General features: G+C 40.7%; 1 protein-coding gene across 1 annotated transcript; it reads left to right on the forward strand.

Moving 5' to 3' along the window:
• Positions 1 to 1,968: 1,968 nt before the first annotated feature.
• On the forward strand, positions 1,969 to 22,263 carry ndufa11 (NADH:ubiquinone oxidoreductase subunit A11). The gene is made up of 4 exons (XM_072593997.1): positions 1,969 to 2,107; positions 10,020 to 10,112; positions 13,717 to 13,839; positions 21,664 to 22,263. Exons 1-4 carry the CDS (start codon positions 2,029 to 2,031, stop codon positions 21,774 to 21,776), a joined length of 408 nt encoding a protein of 135 aa, XP_072450098.1. The 5' UTR covers positions 1,969 to 2,028; the 3' UTR covers positions 21,777 to 22,263.
• The last annotated feature ends 1,908 nt before the right edge of the window (positions 22,264 to 24,171 follow it).

Below are 24,171 nucleotides of genomic sequence, written 5' to 3' on the forward strand. Positions count from 1 at the left end.
CAGGTTATTCAGTGTTAGAAATTTCACTGTGTGCAAATTGGTTGTTGCATTTCCTTAACTGTCACAATTCTGGAGGTTGTACATAAGACGTCTGAATCATTGGTTATCTCCGCAAATGGATCTGGCCCCTGTAATCCAGACATTTTTTTGCTGCCCGATATCTAAATGAATGGTATGCACAGCCTTGATATTGGAACAAAGAACACTTGCTTCATACCCTAAGTATTGGAGTGTATTGCGTGCTACATTATGAACTTAGGCTTGATAAGCATTCTTACAAAAGAATTAAATAGTTTTATTTGCAAAATATAGGAATAAACAAAAGTTTACACAGTGAGATCAGTATCTGTGATATGTTAAATAAAAAAAACTTGATTACTCTCTCTCTTTGACCACATATACAACTTCAAACTGAACATCACTGATGATTACATCTGGTAACTTCTGAGTTGAAACACATAGGTATTTTTCACACAAGTACAGAGAATAAAATATCTAATCAGTCTGTGAATTTAATTTCCTGACAACAGAACTGTCACTTACAGATGGCTTCAGTCAATAAAAGTCTAGTTTTCTTTCAAAGCGTCTGAAAGTTATTTCACCTTTGTATTCAGAATCGGGGGCTGAAGCACATTCCTCTGCCTCTGAACATCATGATAAAATTCAACAGGCAATACAGCAAAGTAACTGCCCGTGTACAGATTAAATGTGAGAATACACACATCAGATGAGGCATTGGGCTATCAGTAGCCAATTTTGATTTGTTTCTGGATCTTGTCTCAATGCCACCCTTCAGTGACACAATACAATCATGTATTTACATGTTTGCTTTTGACACTCATACCTCATCAGCACCACCCCCAGACTGCTGCAGTGCCATTTATCACAGTGCTTATCTGACAAACAGTACTGGATGAGTAGAAATTTTATTCCAATTAAACACTGAAGACATTCCCAATACATTTGTTCCACCTCTCCCCATGAGTACACTAAGGCCTCTCAACCCATTTAACCCTGAGCTGAGATTTGACCCTATAACCAAGACTACCTATCACAACCTTGCTAGCGTGCCTGTCCCAATTCATCAGTTACTCAGACAGAAAGATGGAAAGTAAAACTTGTGGGATGCTGGCAGGTGGGGCTAGATTGGGTTGGGATATCTGGTAGGCATGGATGAGTTGGACTGAAGGGTCTGTTTCCGTGCTGTATATCTCTATGACACATACTAATCTGATTGATCGATATTTCGAAAAGGAGCTCCACTACTTTCACGTTCGAGTACAATTTGTATTCCTGGTTTTTTTTACCCTCTCGAATGCTGCAATGCCTGTATTACCTGTAAGCTTGCCTATTCTAATGCTCTGCTACTCATGAATCCCGCACTTAAATAAAAGCGGAATAGAGAGGATGCTGAAAACCTGAAATAAACACATTAAAACAGAAATTACTAAAGAAACAGATCTGGCAGACCACGGGGACACGTAAACTCTACAGCTTTCCCCACGGATGCTGCTAGAGCTGAGATTAGAGTGGTGCTGGAAAAACACAGCAGCTCAGGCAGCATCTGAGGTCTCTATTCCTGATGAAGGGCTTTTGCCCGAAACGTCGATTTTCCTGCTCCTCGGATGCTGCCTGACCTGCTGTGCTTTTCCAGCACCACTCTAATCTTGACTCTGGTTTCCAGCACCTGCAGCCCTTGTTTTTAACCTTGCTGGGCCTGCTGAGTTTCGCCAGCATTTTCTGTTTTGATCCCCCACACCGAACTTCAGCATAGTTTTAATACTCATTCGGTATACCTCAGTCATTTCCCCGCCCCCGCCCCCGGATTGACCTCCAGATCCGACAATCCTCCACAGAGCCGCACCGGCTCGTGTACAGACACACTGCCGCCGCCGCCATCGCATCCCGAGCGCGAGCTCACTGCGCCTGCGCCCCGTCGGTCACGTGCTCCCGGCCCCGCCCTCCTCTCGCGATATCTGACTGGTGTTTCCCCCCCCCGCAGTGACAGTGTCCTTGAGGCGCTCGGTGATGGGCTACTGGGACTCGGCCGATGGCGAGCAGTGTCCCACCAAAACATGGGCCGCTACACAGGCTGGGGCAGGCCTCGGTGAGTGCTGGGATCCGGGGGGGTGGAAATATTTACTATATGCGGGAACAGAGGGACGAGCGCCATCCACCAGCTGAACCTTTAACCTTTACAGAGGGGCAGGGGGGTCGCTGAGTATTTTATGTCATGGACACACACAGCTTCGGGATGGTGTGGCGGGCACTGTCTGAAGAGATACTGCCAAGCAGATTGAATAGTAATTTGTAAAGGAAAAGACCAGAGAGCATTTAGTCTGGAATCACATTAGGCCAGGCCAGGTATTCAACCTGATCAGATGTGTTATGATAAACTTGTAGAGCGGTGGTACTTGAACCTAGGCCTCTGACAAGTTAAGAGTGTTGCAGGCCTAAAAGGAGATGAGATTGAATGGCACAAGCACATTGGGCCAATGTTTTAATTATTTCATGGGATGTGGATGTTGCTATAGATGTCGTGGGCAAGTCCAGCGTTTGGTGCCCATCTCTAGTTGCTCTTGAAGTGTTGCTTGCTTGTCCAATTCAGAGAACATTTAGTTTTTTTTTTAAAAAGTCCACATTCCTGTTGGTCTGGAGTCCATGTAAGCCAATATGTAAAGTGACATATTTTGTTCCCTCAAGAACACTTACAGCAATCAGTGATTAAATTCATGGTTATTGCTAGTGAGTGTAGTCATATTTCAGGTTTAATTGTGTTTAAATATGTGTGAATTAAGCTGTCATTCTCAGAGTGCTCACCTGTACTACTGAATTGCTAACCCAGTGACACCACACTATTATTTTCCATCCAGAAGTGGTCACTTGTGGACTGTATCATTCTTTTTTTAAATTCATTCCTGGAACATGGGCATTGCTGGCTAGATCAGTATTTATTGTCCATCCCTAATTGACTAGAGAGCATTTAGAGTCAACCACATTGCTGTGGGTCTGGAATAACATTAGGCAAGGCCAGGCCAGGCAAGGTAAGGATGAGAGTTTCTTTCGTTCAAGGGCATTAGTGAACCAGATGGATTTTTCTAACAATTGACAATGATTTCATGATCATCAATAGGCTTGATTTCAGATTTCTATTGAATTCAAATCTCACCATTTGCAATGAGGGGATTTGAGCGTAGGTTTCCAGAACAATGCTTGGGTCTCTGGATTAATAGTCTAGTGGTAATACCACTAGACCATCAGTTCCCCTTATCCTTGGAAATAAGCAGGACACTTGCTGGCTCTTAATGTTTAAAAACACAATCATAAAATCATTGAACATGGAAGAAGGCCACTTGACTAATTGGTTGTATGCTGGCCTGTCAGAGGAGCAAATCATGTTCTGCCACTCCTTTACCCTCTCTCCAGATTCCCTATACTGTACATTCTTTGTTTTCAGATATAATGCTTGAGAACAAAATGGTTTCTATTTTAGATTTTATAAGCATGTTCTCATGGGTGATTCACTTGACTCGTTCATTTGTGACAGTGAATAAAACCAATCTTTAGCCTCACATATTCTTATGCACAAGTTTTATCATCTTAAACCTTGTTTTTTTTTGTACTTGTGTTTGTCCCTTCTTTTCTTTCAACCCGTATTGTCCTGTGCATGTAATCTTGGATCTGTTTTGCTCTGTCTGCCTTTAATACAAAACACAACAATTGAGAGGCCAGGTCAGTGTGAAAATGACGTTGCTTTTCTTTGCCTGATTCTTTTGAGTTGTTGAGTGATGATAGGAACAGCAGAGATCATGACTGGTGCCACAAATAATGTTGGAAGTGATGTTTGCGGTGGCCCATGTGCAATAACCCTTAACGTCACAGTGACCTATGACATGCTTCATCAAAGCATCCTTCTTTAGCCTAATCAGATTAGAGTCCGTTGGTTCCCCTTTTGTCTATCCCCACGAGACAGATCATTCTTTGTAATTGCTTTTCTTCCTGTCCCTACACTGTTAGGCTCTTAGTGTTGCCTCCATCCCATCCTTTTGACATAACAACTTGGTGGTAGCTCCTGGCAACAAGTCTTAGAATCATAGAGATGTACAGCATGGAAACAGACCCTTCGGTCCAACCCGTCCATGCCGACCAGATATCCCAACCCAATCTAGTCCCACCTGCCAGCATCCGACCCATATCCCTCCAAACCCTTCCTATTCGTATACCCATCCAAATGCCTCTTAAATGTTGCAATTGTACAAGCCTCCACCACTTCCTCTGGCAGCTCATTCCATACACGTAACATCCCCTGTGTGAAAACGTTGCCCTTTAGGTCTCTTTTATATCTTTCCCCTCTCACCCTAAACCTATGCCCTATAGTTCTGGACTCCCCGACCCCAGGAAAAAGACTTTGTCTATTTACCCTGTCCATGCCCCTCATAATTTTGTAAACCTCTATAAGCTCACCCCTCAGCCTCTAACGCTCCAGGGAAAACAGCCCCAGCCTGTTCAGCCTCCCCCTATAACTCAAATCCTCCAACCCTGGCAACATCCTTGTAAATCTTTTCTGACATCTTTCACAACATCTTTCCAATAGGAAGGAGACCAGAATTGCACGCAATATTCCAACGGTGGCCTAACTAATGTCCTGTACGGCCGCAATATGACCTCCCAACTCCTGTACTCAATACTCTGACCAATACAGGAAAGCATACCAAACACCTTCTTCACTATCCTATCTACCTGCGACTCCACTTTCAAGGAGCTATGGACCTGCACTCCAAGGTCTCTTTGTCCAGCAACACTCCCTAGGACTTTTACCTTTAAGTGTATAAGTCCTGCTAAGATTTGCTTTTACAAAATGCAGCACCTCGCATTTATCTGAATTAAACTCCATTTGCCACTTCTCAGCCCATTGGCCCATCTGGTCAAGATCCGGTTGTAATCTGAGGTAACCCTCTTCGCTGTCCACTACACCTCCAATTTTGGTGTCATCTGCAAACTTGTATGCTTGCATCCAAATCATTTATGTAAATGACAAAAAGTAGAGGGTCCAGCATCGATCCTTGTGGCACTCCACTGGTCACAGGCCTCCAATCTGAAAAACAACCCTCCACCACCACCCTCTGTCTTCTACCTTTGAGCTAGTTCTGTATCCAATTGGCTAGTTCTCCCTGTATTCCGTGAGATCTAACCTTGCTAACCAGTCTCCCATGGGGAACCTTGTCGAACACCTTACTGAAGTCCATATAGATCACATCTACCGCTCTGCCCTCATCAATCCTGTTTGTTACTTCTTCAAAAAACTCAATCAAGTTTGTGAGACATGATTTCCCACACACAAAACCATGTTGACTACCCCTAATCAGTCCTTGCTTTTCCAAATACATGTACATCCTGTCCCTCAGGATTCCCTCCAACAACTTGCCCACCACTGAGGTCAGGCTCACTGGTCTATAGTTCCCTGGCTTGTCTTTACTGCCCTTCTTAAACAGTGGCACCACGTTGACCAAACTCTAGTCTTCCGGCTCCTCACCTGTGACTACCAATGATACAAATATTTCAGCAAGAGGTCCAGCAATCACTTCTGTAGCTTCCCACAGAGTTCTCAGGTATACCTGATCAGGTCCTGGGGATTTATCCACCTTTACCCTTTTTAAGACATCCAGCACTTCCTCCTCTGTAATATTGAGTTGAGTTGAGTACGGTTGCCATTACAAAAGAGAAAGTGCGAGGAAAGCTAAAAGGTCTTAAAATTGATAAATCTCCTGGCCCCGATGGGCTACATCCTAGAGTTCTGAGGGAGGTGGCTGAGGAAATAGCGGAGGCGTTGGTTGAGATCTTTCAAAAGTCACTGGTGTCAGGGAAAGTTCCGGATGATTGGAAGATTGCTGTTGTAACCTCCTTGTTCAAGAAAGGATCAAGACAAAAGATGGAGAATTATAGGCCAATTAGCCTAACCTCGGTTGTTGGTAAAATTCTAGAATCCATCATTAAGGATGAGGTTTCTAAATTCTTGGAAGAGCAGGGTCGGATTAGAACAAGTCAACATGGATTTAGTAAGGGGAGGTCGTGCCTGACAAACCTGTTGGAATTCTTTGAAGAGGTGACAAGTAGATTAGACCAGGGAAACCCAGTGGATGTGGTCTATCTAGACTTCCAAAAGGCCTTTGATAAGGTGCCACACGGGAGGCTGCTGAGTAAGGTGAGGGCCCATGGTGTTCTAGGTGAGCTACTGGTATGGATTGAGGATTGGCTGTCTGACAGAAGGCAGAGAGTTGGGATAAAAGGTTCTTTTTCAGAATGGCAGCCGGTGACAAGCGGTGTCCTGCAGGGTTCAGTGTTGGGGCCGCAGCTGTTCACATTATATATTAATGATCTGGGTGAAGGGACTGGGGACATTCTAGCGAAGTTTGCCGATGATACGAAGTTAGGTGGACAGGCAGGTAGTACTGAGGAAGTGGGGAGGCTGCAGAAGGATCTAGACAGTTTGGGAGAGTGGTCCAGGAAATGGCTAATGGAATTCAATGTGAGCAAATGTGAGGTTTTGCACTTTTGGAAAAAAGAATACAAGCATGGACTGCTTTCTAAACGGTGAGAAAATTCATAAAGCCAAAGTACAAAGGGATCTGGAAGTGCTAGTCGAGGATTCTCTAAAGGTAAACATGCAGGTTGAGTCCGTGATTAAGAAAGCGAATGCAATGTTGTCATTTATCTCAAGAGGGTTGGAATATAAAAGCACTGTTGTGCTACTGAGACATTATAAAGCTCTGGTTAGGCCCCATTTGGAGTACTGTGTCCAGTTTTGGTCCCCACACCTCAGGAAGGACATACTGGCACTGGAGCGTGTCCAGCGGAGATTCACACGGATGATCCCTAGAATGGTAGGTCTAACATACGAGGAACGGCTGAGGATCCTGGGATTGTATTCATTGGAGTTTAGAAGATTAAGGGGAGATCTAATAGAAACTTACAAGATAATACATGGCTTGGAAAGGGTGGAGGCTAGGAAATTGTTTCCATTAGGCGAGGAGACTAGGACCCATGGACACAGCCTTAGAATTAGAGGGGGTAAATTCAGAACAGAAATGTGGAGATATTTCTTCAGCCAGAGAGTGGTGGGCCTGTGGAATTCATTGCAGTGGAGGCTGGGACGCTAAATGTCTTCAAGGCAGAGATTGATAAATTCTTGATGTCACAAGGAATTAAAGGCTACGGGGAGAATGTGGGCAAGTGGAGTTGGAATGCCCATCAGTCATGATTGAATGGTGGAGTGGACTCGATGGGCTGAATGGCCTTACTTTCATTCCTATGTCATATGGTCTTATGGATTAATAGCAACCAGCTCTTTCCTCTGAGCTTTTGATAGGTCTGTTGACATTGTATTGTTAGATTGCTTGTTTGTTGTTTCAGCTTCACTCAGACTAGACAATGATCTTTCAATAGGTCAGGCAGCATCCAAGGAGCAGGAGAATCAACGTTTCGGACATGAGCCCTTCTTCAGGAATGAGGAAATTGTGCCCAGCAGGCTAAGATAAAAGGTAGGGAGAAGGGACCCTCCCCCAAGTCCCTCCTCCCTACCTTTTATCTTAGCCTGCTGTGCACACTTTTCTTGAAGGGCTCATGCCCAAAACGTTGATTCTCCTGCTCCTTGGATGCTGCCTGACCTATTGAAAGATGATTGTTGTTTCAGCTTCACTCAGACTAGACAATCATCTTTCAATAGGTCAGGCAGCATCCAAGGAGCAGGAGAATCAACGTTTCGGACATGAGCCCTTCTTCAGGAATGAGGAAAGTGTGCCCAGCAGGCTAAGATAAAAGGTAGGGAGAAGGGACCCTCCCCCAAGTCCCTCCTCCCTACCTTTTATCTTAGCCTGCTGTGCACACTTTTCTCGAAGGGCTCATGCCCGAAACATTGATTCTCCTGCTCCTTGGATGCTGCCTGACCTATTGAAAGATGATTGTTGTTTCAGCTTCACTCAGACTAGACAATCATCTTTCAATAGGTCAGGCAGCATCCAAGGAGCAGGAGAATCAACGTTTCGGACATGAGCCCTTCGAGAAAAGTGTGCACAGCAGGCTAAGATAAAAGGTAGGGAGGAGGGACTTGGGGGAGGGTCCCTTCTCCCTACCTTTTATCTTAGCCTGCTGGGCACACTTTCCTCATTCCTGAAGAAGGGCTCATGTCCGAAACGTTGATTCTCCTGCTCCTTGGATGCTGCCTGACCTGCTGCGCTTTTCCAGCAACACGTTTTCAGCTCTGATCTCCAGCATCTGCAGTCCTCACTTTCTCCTCAAATCATCTTTCAATAGCAAACAAATCTGTCCTTGTTATTGATTCCGTGTGATAACCATGTACAAAGACATCCAACTCCCTCTCTTCCACTGCCTTCTACAGTCTCTGTCCTTTCCGCTCCCCTATTCTCATCAAAGTAGACAACTTCATATTTTTACACTATATATTCTATTTGCCGGCTTTTTGCTCAGTCACATAACCTGTCTATATCTCTTTGCAAACTTTGTGTCTTCCCCGCACTTGCTTTCTGACCTGTCATGTAGTTAATTTTGCTGATGTTACAATGCATTTGGTTCCTTTTTATCTAAATTTTTGATATTGATTATAAATAGTTGATGTTATCAGCCCTGATTACTTTGGCCCTCCTGTTTTTTCCAGTTTTTCAATTGCAAAATTGCCATTTAAACAAGACTGTTGTTTCCTGTTAGTTAACCAAATCTTTAGTCATACTACGACATCAGCCCTACCACCATGAGCTTCTTTCTTAGTAACTTTTTGTGTGGTACTTTTTATTGAGTGTCTTTTGGAAATCCAGTTACACTGCATCTGCTAATACTTCTTTATCCACCTGTTTGCTAATAAATTAGGCAAAGAGAATTTTCTTTTCATTGACTATGCATAGTTTGTATATTGATTTTCTAAATGTCCTGCTACTGCTCCCTTAATATTGAATTCTCAATAGCAGACTTTTGAATAACTGGCTTGTAGTTGCCTGCTTTATGTCTCCAGCCTTTCTTGAATATATATGCTGTGGTTTTCCAATCTTGGGTTTTCCAGACTCCAGTTGTCCAATATGCATGGCAAAATGTTTAGAATTTTGCAAGATTGCAAACAACACATTCGCTATCTTTGCAGCCTCTCTTTTTTAAGACAGTAGGATGTAGGCTGTTAGATTTGGGAATTTGTCAGCCTTTAGTTTCTATTATTTCCTCATACATTTTCTTGAATGATTATGATAAATTGTAGTTCTTCCTTCCATTTTAAATCTTGATTTTCTAGTACTTTTGAGTTGCTTTTGTAATTTCTACTGTGAAGACAGGTATAAAATACTTGGTCAAAGTTTCTGCCATTTCCTCGTTATCCATCAATAATTTTGTAGTCCCTTCCCTATTAGAGGCAAATGCTTACTTTAGCTGCTCTTTTCAGTTTCTAATTCTTGCTGATTTCTCTTTTCTTTAAGGCATCCTTTGCTGTATCTGAAGTTTTCCCAATGTTCTGGCCTACTGCGTCAACCTTGACAGCATTGCATTTTGTACTTTTTCAATTTGATAGTATCTGTAACTTTGGTTTATCATTTTTTCAAAGGAACATATCTTTGCTGCGAGTTATGAAACTTCTTGGATGTGTGCTGTTGATTTTTTTTTTTTAAAACCACTTTACTATTTGAACTATTTTCGTACCTTTGTAATTGCCTTTATTTAAGTTTAAGACATGAATCTTACACCGAGCTCTTGAACTTTCTTGCATGTATATGAGTTGATTAGATGGAATACACTTTTTTTTAAAGTTAGATTTTTCACTTAGCTATGTGATTATTTGTGTTTGAAACAAAGAAATCTTCAGAACAATCCTGTTTTGGATCTCGTTACTCAAGTTTGTGGGTAACATTTGGGCATTGTTTGTGGTAGGGAACAGTGCAAGTGAAAATGTTTGTGTTAATAATGGTTATTTTCAACAGTGTGTGCAATTTTGATGTGATTTTGTTATTATACTTTCTCTTCTCCAGGACTCGTTGGCTCGGCCTATCATATTGTTGCATTGCCACCGAAAAATGTTGTTGAGGCAGTGCGTACAGCAACCAGTGGCACCCTAACTATGGGTAAGGAGCATTGTGTATGGTATAGCCCAGTATGCTTGTTATTTTCAAAGAAGTTTTTCTCATTCATTGTTTCTCAGGAGAATCTGTCTTCATCAAGTACTTTTATTGTTTTACTTCCGTACTATGGATGCTTATGATTCTGGGGAATGTAGTTCTATTTGGCAGCATGAATTCTTAAGAGGCATTGGCACTCTATGGGGTTCTTAAATGCTAGGATCAATGTGGGCTGCGCTGGGGCATTGATAGCACAGCAAAGGAAACGTTCAGCATAAATTTTACCTTAAGTATAAAAGTACCAGTAGGAGTGAAGTATTAAGAAAGAGAAATGAATGTAATATATTGAGTATACTGTTTGAACATTTTGGAAGTGACTTATGAATCATTCTCCTTTGGAGCACTTCAATAGTCTTGCTGAATTCTTACAAACCTAAACCAGAATAATATGACCATCATGAATACGATTTTAGATAGTGTAACAGCAAGGGAACTGTTTGTATGTTAAAATGGCAAGTACTGTTATGCAAACAGAGGAGATGATGACAACAGGTGTAAAGGAGATGTGGGAATTTTTTATATATGGTTTTGACAAACAGCAATTATTGCTCATCTCTAATTATCCTTTTGAAAATGTGTATATTTAAGATTGAAAGAGAGAGGAGGAAATTGAGCATTATGAGGAAATGACAGAAAAGTGGGTAAGGAATGGATGTAGGTTTGTTTGTTGAGCTGGAATTCCAGACATTTTGTCACCCTACTAGGTAACATCTTCAGTTTTCTATTTATATGTTTGGGTTGGTGATATCACTTCCTATGAAAGCAGGAATCATCAGCAGTGCTTTGCCTGGAGGCCCACTGAAGATGTCACCTAGTAGGGTGACAAAACGTCTGGAAATGAACCTTCCAGCTCAGCGAGCAAACCTACATCCAGAACCTCAACCTGAGCTACAAATCTTCTCAAAACTTGTGGGTAAGGTGTGTCAGATCAGTTATGATCCTATTGAATGGTAGAGCAAGCTCAAGGGGTCAAACAGCCTACTCCTGTTCATTTTTCTTCTTGTTGAAAGCCATGGTCTTAAACTATTGGAACGTATCTTCTGTTAAATATAGGAGGGAGTTTCCAGAATTTTGACCCAGTGAAAGAACAATTTTATAATTCTAATAATCAGGATTGTCTGTGACTGAAGATAAACTTGCAGGTTATGGCATTCCCTTGCATATGTTGTCCTAGTCCTTCTAGGTGTTAGAGTTTTGATTTGGAAGGTGCTTTGAAGAACCTGGTCAGCTGCCTCAGTGCAGCTTGCAGATGGTAAACACTGCTGCTACTTACGTCAAGGGAGTATCAAGGGAATATTTAAGGTGGTGTGGCGTGCTTATCAAGCATACTGCTTTGGTTTTGCTTCTTGTGTTATTGGAGCTGCTTTCCTCTAGACAAATGGAAAATATTCCAACACAACTTGTGACTTGAACCTTTAGAGAAGATAGAATTAGGCAAAGTCTGGAGGTGAGTTACTCACTAAGGAATTCCCAGCCTCAAACCTGCTCTTGTAGCCTCAGGATTTAAGTAGCTTTTTTGTTCAGTTTCAGTAAGATGGTAACCTCATGAGTTGATAGTGGTGAACGTCAAATGAAAGTGATAGATTATCTGTTTTGGAGATATTTATTGCATTTGACTGAATGTTGCTTGCCTCTTATCAGCCTGAGCTTCAATTTTATTCAGGTCTTGCTGACTGTGGGCATAAACTGCTTCAGTATCTGAAGAACTGTGAATTATATTGGCACCATGCAATCATAATCAACATCCCCATTCTTTTCTAATGTTGGTAGGAAGATCTTTGAAGTGGATCTGCAGGAAAGAGACTAGTTGTTGCTGCCAGTATTTTAGATTGTTGATGTAAAGTAGTATAATTGGGTGTTGGAACAAAACAAGATTGACTTGGGGCAGCATGGTGGCTCAGCGCTGGGGACCTGGGTTTGATTCCAGCCTCGGGCGACTGTCTCTACGGCATTTGCACATTCTCCCAGTGTCTGCATGGGTGTCCTCCAGGACCTCTGGTTTCTTCCCACAATCCAAAGATGCGCAGGTTAGGCGGATTGGCGATGCTAAATTACCCAGAGTGTCCAGGGATTTGCAGGCTAGGTGGGTCAGTCATGGGGAATGCAGGGTTATAGGGATAGGATAGTGGTGGTGGGTCTGAGTGGGATGCTCTTCGGAAGGTCAGGCCAATTGGTCTATTTCCACACTGTAGGGATTCTATGATTCTTTGATTCGATGAAGATTATTAGTTTAATGGAGGAGAGGAATATTGAGACCCGAGGAGAAAATGGAAAAACAGGATGTGTTTGAGCTCTCTGATACAAGTCCATAAGATATAGGAGCAGAAGTAGGCCAACTCATCAGGTGATCTCAACCATTCAATGAGATCATGGTTGACTTGATAATCCCCAAGGTAAAAACAATGACTGCAGATGCTGAAAACCAAATACAGGATTAGTGGTGCTGGAAGAGCACAGCAGTTCAGGCAGCATCCAACGAGCAGCGAAATTGACGTTTCGGGCAAAAGCCCTTCATCAGGAATCCACAATTCCACTTTCTTGCTTTATTCCCATAACCCTTAACTCCCTTAAACATTCAGAATTTGTCTATCTCAGCCTTGATTGTACTCCATGACCTAGCCTTGATAACCCTTAGCAGTAAAGAATTTCACAGATTTAGCACAGAGAGAGAGAAAGAAAATATCTTCCTAACTTCTGCCTGAATGGGCAACCCTTCACTCTGAGTTTGCCCTCTGCCCTTAGACTGTCCCTCAAGGGGAAATAGCTTTCTCACATCTATCCTGTCAAGCTCTCTGACAGTCGCGTATTTCAATCCAGTCTCCCCTCATTCTTTTCCATACCTGGGATCAACCTAATGTGCATTCTCTGCGCTGCTTCCAATGCAATTGTAACTTGCTTTAGATAAGGGGTCCAAAACTGTTCACAGTATTCCACGTGTGGTCTGACCAGTACCTTGTGTAGATTTAGCATGACCTCCAAAACTACCATAGGTCAAAGATGGACTTCATTAAGTGTTTCATTTTATTAAGTAACACCAATATGTAAAATAGATCTAGATTATTTAAGTCTACCAAGAAAGTAAGATAAAAATACATGGTTAGAAATGAATATAAATTACATTTGTAACAATTACATTAAAATAATAAGAAAAAAAAATTGATCAAATTAAAATACATGATGCCATAATGGTTAGGGAGACTTCTGTTCCAACAGATGACCATTCTTTATCCTGCACAGTAAGTAAAATAGAAAAAGAAACTTGACAGTTAAGCCTGCATTATCCAGAGTCATTGCATGATTATCATGCAGTATTTACTGATCTAGAATTTTGTTGATCCAGTGCTTTTTACATTATTAATTTTGTTTGGCATCGGCATAAAGAAATCAGGTTGTGTTCAGTATATCCTCAATCTTCCTTTTCAATAGATTGAATTCTGGACTAATCAGGTGGTGTTTGACCAAAAACCTCGTAATTTAGCAATTACCACATTATATTTTGAAATCTGTCTTTGAGCAATATAATAAGCCTTAATATCCATTTGCTTTTTAGCTGCACTTGGTGCAATTTTTGGAGTAACAACCTGCCTTACTTCACAAATAAGAGGAACAGAAGATGATCCATTGAATTATTTCATTGGAGGCTGTGCTTCAGGAATCCTTCTTGGAGTGAGAAGTGAGTGCTTGTTACTGTGGTCTGGTGAATGAATTTTTTGAAAAGTTTGGTATGGCTGCTGGAAAGCAATACGTTCAAAACAAATATTTTTCTTTTAAGGAAATTTGACAATGCAAGGAACTCATTAGATTTAATCTCTTTTATTTTTGTTACATTTTTAATGTGTGGGACAAAGATGATACAAAGAAAGCATAAACAGGTCAGACTAGTTAAAATTGCAAAAAGCAGGGAATTAAAACATCTCAGTCTGAATGTGTACAGCATTTTAAACAAGATTAATGTGTTGATAGAATGATTAGAAATTAATGAGTACGATATGATCCCCAATATAGAGACATGTTTGCAATGTGACCACAGCTAAGTTCTGGATATTAAGGGGTATTTGATCTTTCTTTTGGAAAGACAGGAAGAAAATAAGGTGGAGTGTCTCTATTAATAATGGATAAGAGCAGCGTGATAGTGAAAAATGATTTGTTTCAGAGAATCAGCATGTGGGATCAGTTTCAGCAGAGATATGAAATAACAAAAAAAGCAAGTAACTATTGGGAATAGCTTCCCTTCATAATTACGCTAAAGGAAGGTATATGAAGCAATGAATAATTGATTGTAAGAGAGATTTCTCAAAGTTTGGGAGAAGATTTGTAGCTCGGGTGCTCGTTGTTGTGGTTCTGTTCGCTGAGCTGGGAATTTGTGTTGCAAACGTTTCGTCCCCTGTCTAGGTGACATCCTCAGTGCTTGGGAGCCTCCTGTGAAGCGCTTCTGTGATGTTTCCTCCAGCATTTATAGTGATTTGTCTCTGCCACTTCCGGTTGTCAGTTCCAGCTGTCCGCTGCAGTGGCCGGTATATTGGGAGATTTGTCAATTGAGAGATTTCACAATTAATATGGTAAAGTTTAAATTTGTCAATTTAATTTATCTAATCCAAAAGTAGCCTGTAAAATTAGATCATAGGGTATATTTGAGAGTGTTTTCTTGGAATAATTTATTTTGGATCCAATCAGGGAACAGTCAATCTTTAGAGCACATATTGAGATAGGATTAAATAATCACCTCCTGGCAAAGGATCCTCTAGATAATGTTGAATATAACATAATAGGAATTAACATTCAGTTTGAGCAAGAGAAATTTGTATCTGAAGCTAATGGTTTAGTCTTAACTCTTTATGACGATAGAGTTGGCTAATGTGGAGTAAGATGATCGAGAAGCAGTGGCAGGCATTTAAGAAGGTATATCCTAATACGCAACAGTTACTTCATTTAAGAAGGAAAGACTCCGAGAAGGGTCTTTGGCTAGCTGAACAATTTAGAGAAAAACAATTGAAAAGAAACATGCAATGTGGAAAGATTAGTGATAGCCCAGAACGTTGTTAACATTTTATTAACAAAGGTTACTTAAAAGTAACAGTAAAGATGGGGAAGTTGGAGTATATGAGAAATCTAGTAAGAAATGTAAGTGCTTCTACAAGTATATAAAAAGAAAAAGACTAATTAAATAAGTTGGTCCCTTTAGTGGGGAGATTTGTTGAATAAATAATGGGGAACAAGAAAATGGCAAAGCATTTGAAAACAAAACAAAATCAATAACTGCCTTCACTTTAGAAGACACAATGTCCCAAGAATTGTAGAAAATCTTTAAACAAATGGAAAGAGGACTTTTAAAGAATTAGTTTGAGTAGAGAAAGGGTGCCTTTCAAACTAACAAAACTAAAGGCTGATGGGACACAATCCCATGGCTTGATGACCTAAGGACTGGAAAGAAGTAGCTGAAGTTGATGCAATGGTTGTAATCTTCCATAGTTGTTTAGATTCTGGAAAAGTCTCTGCAGATTGGAAAACTGGAAATGTTCCGAGTAAGGTAAGAGCTGTAAAGGAAATCACTGTAGACCGGTTAGTCTAATACCAAGTATTGGTAGAAGGCTAGAATCCATTATTAAGGAGGTAGTGTATACATTTAGAAAATAATAGTACAATCAAGCAGAGTCAACATGGAGTTGTGAAAGGAGAATAGTCTGACAAATTTATTTGGATTATTTGAGGATGTAACAAATTGAGTGGATAAAGAGCAACTGGTTGATGCAGTGTACTTGGATTTCCAAAAGACATTTGATAAGGTAGCATATGAATTATTATTATTCAAAATTAGATCTAGTAGTATTGGGTGTGGTATATTAGATTGGATAGGAGATTGGCCAACTAGCAGGAAACCGATTCTGGTTAATAGCTCATTTTCAGGTTGGAAAACTGTGTTAAGTGCTAGGACCTCAGGTTTTTGCCATCTACATTAATCATTTGGATCAAGGGACAGACTGTGTAATTTAGCTAAATTTGCTGATCATGCAGAGCTAGGTAGGAAAATAAGTTGAGGATATGAGGAGTCTACAAAGGGATAGTTTAGTGATTGGGTAAAAAATTCTGGATGAAGTGTAGTGTGGGCATGTCTGAGATCTAATTGAGCAGTAAAGGAGAATATTATGTGAATAGAAAGAGACTGTGGAATGCTACAGTACAGAACTATCTGGGTGTCCTTGTAAATTAATCCTGAAAGAGTTAGGAAGGCATCTGGAAAATATTAGTCTTTCTTACAAAAGGATGGAATATAAAAGGGGAATGTATTGTTACATTTGTATAAGGCATTTGTGAGGGCAGTCTGCACTGGAAGTGCGGGTCTCTCATTTAAGGCAAAGATGAGCAATTTATTACTTCAGAAGGTCGTTAGTCTATGAAATTCTCTTCTACAGAAATAGGTGAAAGCTGTGTCATTGAATATACTCAGGCACAAGCCTGCGTCTACTTCTTAAGATCTTATCTAGGTAAAAGCATTGAGCTAATTTTCCAGTTTTATTAATTAACATCTACTTGAACACATCAATTCAAAATGAAGTTGGGCCGTTGGAGCATATAATAGTGAGAGAATACTTTGGTGTAGGGATCACAATTCAGTTAGAGTCAGCATAGTCTCAGTCAGTCCTTTCCCTTAACTAAGTCTGTGTGTATTTAGTCAGGGAAAGACCAGTTTACTATTCTGAAATGTGATTTCACAAAAGTCCACTGGAAGCAGCTGCACAAAGATAAGTCAAAATCAGAGCAGTGGGAATGGGGACATTTAAGAATGAATGGGATAGTATACTCCCACAAAAGAAAAAGGATGGAACTCAGAAATCTAAGTACAACTGAATGTGAAAGAGCAGAGTGGGATCAGGCAAAGAAGAGAAGCTTGTGTTGTATTTCAAGTGCTAAATATTGCAAAAACCTGGAGGAGCACAAAGTATAGGGTTTGAATTAGGAAAGCAGAGAAAGGGCATTAAAACATTTTGGAAGTAAAATCAAAGATAACACAAAGATATTGTATAAATACACAATGACCTAGTACAGAACTTGAATATTCTTCAAAGGAGGCTTGAATTAGGGCAAATGCAAGAATTGACATATTTCAAACAATCAGTTTTATAATACATCAGAAAAATGCTGTTGTTTGGTTGGCAAGTCAACTTTGGCCAAGGCATTGCGATGATGGGAAACAGCAGAAGATCAATATCTTCCCTAGTTCTCATGTACAGATGAACCTCGATTATCTGAATGAGATGGGTGGGCAGTATTTTGTTCGGATAATTGATTATTTGGTTAACTGATTCAATGCCTCTCCTCTGGGACTCTGAAGTTTCCTTTTTCCTCGCATTTGTGTGTTAGGGACCTGCAGCACTGCTGAAGCCTTCCGTTGTACGCACCCCCATCCCACCTCCAACCACCCTATCAATTCAATGGGATTGACACAGCGAATACTTGCTAGGTCAGCTCAGGAGACTAGGCAGCAGCACACAGCGTGAGCCAGCCTCGCAACCAGATTGGACACCAACAGCAAGACTGCTGCTGCCTTTGGGCGATGAGTCTCAAAATAGCACACACGGAGCCACACACACAACTTTTTACTGCAAGTTTTTTGACAAGTTCCACCTTTGCCCTATACCGGACAATGTTGGAGAGATTATCTGGGGAAGGGGGGTTTTGAGTACACCTCTATGTAGAGCTCCAGGGAAAGTATGGGGAGAAAGAGAGAGAGAGAGGGTCATTTGGAGGCAGTGCCTGGGATCCCATCGACGTCCAGGACTATTCTCGGCAGCATTTCAGTAAGCCGAATTCACTTTTAATCATTGTAAACAAAAAATGCGATTAGAGTTGGAAATACCTCTTTGATGTAATGTTTTTATTGGGACCTTGAGATCATCTTCAGATAATCCGAAATTTGGATAATTGATATCTGTATAATTGAGGTTCCTCTAACTCAAAATAAAGCAAAAGGTTTTGAAATTTAAGCTAGTCACATGAACACTTGGTAGATGCAATGTGAATTAGTATGCAGGGACCTGTACTGTGCAAACAAAAGGGATTATGTTCATGGATAAAACAACAAGATCAGTGTTAAGAAAAGCATGTTACGAGATGCAGGACCAGGCAAATCCTAAAGGTTAAGAACTCCATTTGCTGCCAAAGATATCTTAAAATACAAGAAATGGCTCTTAGGATGTATGTTTGCTTGCTGAGCTAGAAGGTTCATTTTCAGATGTTTCTTCACCATATTAGGTAACATCATCAGTGAGCCTCCGGATGAAGCACTGGTGGTATGTGGTCAACTTCAGTCGAAGTGGTGTCCTTCCTCATTTGTATGTGCGGATACTATAGAGAGTGGGTCAAGTCGTTTTGTGGCTAGTTGATGTTCATGTATCCTGATGGCTAGTTTTCTGCCTGTTTGTCCAATGTAATGTTTGTACAGTTCTTGCAAGGTATGTTGTAAATGACATTAGTGTTGCTTGTATAGGGTCTTTCAAGTTCATTCGCTGCTTGTTTAGTGTGTTGGTGGGTTTGTGGACTACCATGATGCCAAGTGGTCTGAGTAGTTTGGCAGTTATTTCCAAGATATCTTTGAATGGCTTTTAACTTGAAAGGAAGCATCCCAAAAGACATTTGGTGAAGTCTATCATAGGGTACTAACTATTAGTTGAAATGGAAATTCATAGAAAGAAGATGATTTATTGACCTGACTAGGAAATTGGCTGAATGGCAGGGGACAAAGCGTGGGTGTAATGACTTAATGAGATAAATGGCCTAATCCTGTTCCTGCATTGGTGGTACATTTTGATTAACCTATATGTCCATTGTCACTAGCAAGTGCCAAACTTCAATTTGAGATACTTGCCTTTGAAGTAGGCAACCTATTGCCTAGATTCCTGTATGTTGTAACAGTATAGCGAAAAAAATGGCAATCATTCCGTTATGCAAGTTATCATTGATGGTAAAATGTCATTGGGAGTTCAGATTCAGAAATGAACAAATTGATGTGGCTTTTGTGAGGAGGCCTTTGATTCTTCTTAAACTGAGGGTGGTGTAGGATGCCTCGTTTTCTTTTCTCTGAGTTTTTGTAGAATTTTCTTTGTCACTCTTTTGGAACACACTACAAAACCCTACAAATCTGTAGCAAAGGTGTTATGCTTTTCATCCTCCCAAAGAAGTTAACTTAATAATTACATTGGACTGCAAGTTGGATAGTTTCACATGAGTATGTAGGTCTGTTGAGGGGAAATAATTATGGATAACATTACTGAGACTATCTTTATATCTAATCGGCCTTAGTGCATTCCTCGCCAGATTTCTAATTTCATTGGACTAGTTTTCTGCTGGGCCTTCCCACTCTAAACTTGTAAATTTTTTTTTGCATTTTTTCATTTTATTGTCCATGTTACATTAAATAAATAGTGAGAAAAGTGCAGCAGTCATCCTCAGTGGTATTTTAAAAATAAAGTCAATTCTACCCTTCAATATTTGTTATATATTTTTGTTTGAATTGAACCAATTCTTAGGGATGTGTGTGTGTGTGTGTGTGTGTGTGTGTGTGTGTGTATAAAAGCCTGGTTGGCAGGGATAACTCACATTCTAATTGGTCAAATATATGCTGTATTAGGAGAAAAGGAAGGGCTCATGCCCGAAACATCGCTTCTCCTGCTCCTTGGATGCTGCCTGACCCTCTGCGCTTTTCCAGCAACACATTTTTAGCTATATGCTGTATTAGCCAATATTACTGGTTGGTATTAAATTATCTGAAAATAGTGGTTGTCATCTGGTAAGACAGTGCTGAATGTGAAAGTGCATCAGCATGCAGGGCTCCAAAGCATGTTTGCCCTGTTGGGATAGCAATGTCACTGGTGGCTCGGCCATGTCAGCCAAATGGATGATGGCTGCATCCCCAAAGTTACATGCTCTATGGTGAGATGCTGTTACCACAAGACCAACTTGCCACCCACATTTACAATAAAAGAACGACAGTAAGACTTCAAGTTAGTCAGATCAGAGCCAATACTTGGGAAGTCCTTGTGCTAACCGATATGCAGGAGACTAGCAGTCAAGAAGTTACAGAGAGAGCTGAGGATAAAAGAAATGACCAAATGATTGCAACGTTTAAGAGGCATTTGGATGGGTATATGAATAGGAAGGGTTTGGACGGAAATAGGCTGGGTGCTGGCAGGTGGGACTAGATTGGGTTGGGATATCTGGTCGGCATGGACAAGTTGGACCGAAGGGTCTGTTTCCATGCTGTACATCTCTATGATTCTATGACAGAAAAGTGATAGCATTAAAAACAAGAGTTGACTTTGGGCTAACATTGCTCATTTGTGCCAGTATGAAAGGAGTTCCCACTCACACATTGGCCTTTGCAGTCACTATGGCGATGTTCTGTATGGAAGTAACGTAGAGTCTGGGCAGAGACCATCATTTCCCAGGGTGAACAGATCCTATTAAGTTGAATTATAACTCTATGCCCAAATTTTGTACATAGACTTCCTAACAAACAAACTAAGTAGTCCTGGATGGGACATTCAATGTGATGGGCTGATTCCCAAATTTGCGGTGGTTTCATTTAAGATGAATGCTGTCCTCGGAATTCTACCTATTTAATTTTGTTGCTTACCTTCAGGTTCTTGAATTATATACACTATACAGTGGCCAGCAGGGTGGCAAACGTTCTAGTAATGACCAGAAAGAATGGTAGAGTTTTCAACAAATATCTATTGTGGAGGTTCCCTACAGTGATAGGGCTGTATAATTGGGAGATTTTCAATTGTGATGATTCTCTGATTTATTCTAAAAGTAGTTTGAATTTGGGGTATCAGAGTTAAATTTATTATTCCCTCTTTTCCCCAAGTTGGATATAAGAGCTGTTTCTCTTGTTCGACTGGAGGGGTTACAATTGAAGGACATCAGTGAATGCCCCTGAAGGATACTGCTATCTTAACTTGTTGTTTCTAATGTTGTCCACTAGATAGCACTAGATGGTTTTATGAAAACATTAAGGACCAAACATGGTAAAATTCTCTCACCTAATTATTTCCCATGATTTGTGATTTAATACAAACATTTGAAACTCTGCATGTTAATACCTATATCCTAACTAGCTTTTAAGGGCTTCCAGTATACTTCAGGGTTATAATCCCTAATAGTAAGTGTTTGAAGTTTGTGATTATTACAAAGTTTTGCATGTGTTGCTCTTGGTATGCAGTTAGTGTTTTCAGGTGTGTGGGGATCTCTCCAGAGTACATATTAAATGTTCCATTTCAATGTATTGGTTTAGTATTTGTTTCAGTAATGTGAAACAGTACTGCTATAATTTTGCAAAACAAAAACTGTCGTGGTTTCTCAACCTAATGCATTCAGAAAAATGTTAGAAACCCAGCAGGTATGACAGCATTACTGTCAAGATAAGATAATGTTTTAGATTCATGATGCTTTGTCAGCATTTTCTAATTTTAATACAAGAATACCTTGGCTCTTTTCACAGCTCATAGCTATATGACTGGTACCTCTGCCTGCCTTGGCCTTGGCACACTCGCAGCTCTCACAAAGATGGGCACGATTGAAGGCTGGCGCTTATCAGGACCTCCAAAACTTTGAAAGCAGCTGAAAACACCACAAGCCATAGTAATTGTAGTGTATTGTGTCCAATAAAACCAAAATAATTCTGCCTCTGTGTCACTTCAAAGCATAATTGTAAACCTTAGCCACGTATATGTATTGTGTTTTGCTACAGGACATTGAAGGAGTGAAAGTAACTTTAATATTTCCATTTTCAGCCTCTTTAATTTTTTTTTCTCTTGGGCAACTTGTGGCCTGCATGATGTGCTGATAGGGAAAGAGATCCAACATATTTGTGCTAGACACTGTGACTCTTCCATGGTGGGCAGGTGGTTATGGCCCTATTCGTGAGATGCCCGTTTTTTAGCTTGTGGGACCCCACAGTTGCATTCATCAGTGAACATTTAGGCTTTTACTAGACACCAGCAGAGCTTTTAACTATCATTGTGGAAAGTGAGCTGGTTTAACTGCTCCATTTAAAAGGTGAAGGTAATTAGTAATCATTAAAGATTGTTTGTTTGATTAACGAGATTGGACCCTTTTTTACAGTGTTTATTTTGATGCAATTTGTTTTCTCCACATGAAACCAGTATTCTTTCAGCTGTAAAACTTACATCGAACAAAACAATGTCTCTGACATAAGCTAATAAAAAGTCAGTTATAATGCTATGTTTAATTTCATGTGACCTGCATAGTAAGATTCTAAGACCGACATGATTCCCGTAAGTTTATGTTTAAATACTGATAATAAACAGTAAAATAGTGTGTACTTAACTGTGAACATCCAATGCTTTATGTGAACATGTACAAAGTTGCAGGGGAATAGAGAAAACTCACCCACTTTTTTTTAACTGTATGGTTGCTTCCAACTGTACCATAGTCATACAGATGTACAACACGGAAGCGGATCCTTCAGTCCAACTCATCCATGCTGACCAGATATCCTAAATTAATCTAGTCCCATTTTCCAGCATTTGGCCCATATCCCTCTAAACCCTTCCTATTTGCATACCCATCCGAATGCCTTTTAAATGTTGTAATTGTACCAGCCTCCACCATTTCGTCTTGCAGCTCATTCCATACATGCACCATCCTCTGTGTGAAAAAGTTGCCCATTACTTCCCTTTTCGATCTCTCTCCTCACTTTAAACTTGCGCCCTCGAGTTCTGGACTACTCCACCTCGGGGAAAAAGACCTTGTCTATTTACCCTATCCATGCTCTTCATAATTTTGCAAACTTCTATAAGGTCACCCCTCAGCCTCTGAAGCTCCAGGGAAAACGGCCTCAGCCTATTCAGCTTCTCCCTATAGCTCAAAACCTCCAACTCTGACAACATTCTTGTAAATCTTTTCTGAATCCTTCCATGTTTCACAGCATCCTTCTTATAAGAGAGAGACCAGAATTGCACACAGTATTCCAAGGGTGGCCTAACCAATGCCCTGTATGGCTGCAACATAACCTCCCAACTCCTACACTCAATGCGCTGATCAATAAAGGAAACTAAACCAAATGTTGTCTTCACTATCCTATTAACATGTGATGCCAATTCAAAGGAACCGAGAGCCTGCACACCAAAGTCTTTTTGTTCAGCAACGTTCCCCAAGACCTTACTGCTAAGTGTCCTGATTTGTCTTTCCAAAGTACACTTCTCAACCCATTGGCTCATCTGATCAAGATCCATTGTACTGAGGTAACTACTTTTGCTGTCCACTGCACGTCCAATTTTAGTGTCAACTGCAAGCTGTCCAACTATATCTCCAATGTTTGCATCCATATAGATGAAAATGATGCATCCAGCACTGATTTTTTTTTGTGGCACACCACTGGTCACAGGCCTCCAGTCTGAAAAGCAACCCTCTACCTTCAAGCCAGTTCTGTATCAAAATGGCCAGTTCTCCCAGTATTCTATCTGATCTAACCTTGCTAACCAGTCTACCGTGAGGAACCTTGTCAAATGCCTTACTGAAGTCCATACAGATCACATCCACCACTCTGCCCTCATTAAACCTCTGTTACTTCTTCAAAAGACTCACTCAAGTTAAAGTGAGGCATGATTTTCTATGCACAAAGCAATGTTGACTATCCCTAATCAGTCCTTGCCTTTCCAAGTACATGTAAATCCTGTCCCTCAGGATTCCTTCCAACAACTTGTCCACCACTGATGTCAGGCTTGCTGGTCTAAAGTTCCCTGGCTTGTCCCAGATATCAGCAATAGGCTCTGGCTTCGCACAAGAGTTCTAGGGTACACCTGATCAGGTCCTGGGGATTTATTCACCTTTATGCATTTTAAGACCTCCAGCTCCAGCACCACCACCTCTGTAATATGGATATTTTTCAAGATGTCACCAACTTTCTCCCCCACATTGTATATTTTCCATGTCTTTCTCCACTGATGCAAAATACTTGTTTAGTATCTCTCCCATCTGTGGTTCC

This window comes from Chiloscyllium punctatum, chromosome 24 (genome assembly GCF_047496795.1).
Source record: "Chiloscyllium punctatum isolate Juve2018m chromosome 24, sChiPun1.3, whole genome shotgun sequence".
In the NCBI taxonomy this organism is placed as follows: domain Eukaryota; kingdom Metazoa; phylum Chordata; class Chondrichthyes; order Orectolobiformes; family Hemiscylliidae; genus Chiloscyllium; species Chiloscyllium punctatum.

Bases quoted from the DNA above. Each gene is read 5' to 3' on its own strand.
- ndufa11 (XM_072593997.1), top strand. From the start codon at position 2,029: ATGGGCTACTGGGACTCGGCCGATGGCGAGCAGTGTCCCACCAAAACA. The intron at 2,108-10,019 runs GTGAGTGCTGGG...TCTCTTCTCCAG, and splicing joins ACAGGCTGGGGCAGGCCTCG to GACTCGTTGGCTCGGCCTAT. The intron at 13,840-21,663 runs GTGAGTGCTTGT...CTCTTTTCACAG, and splicing joins AATCCTTCTTGGAGTGAGAA to CTCATAGCTATATGACTGGT.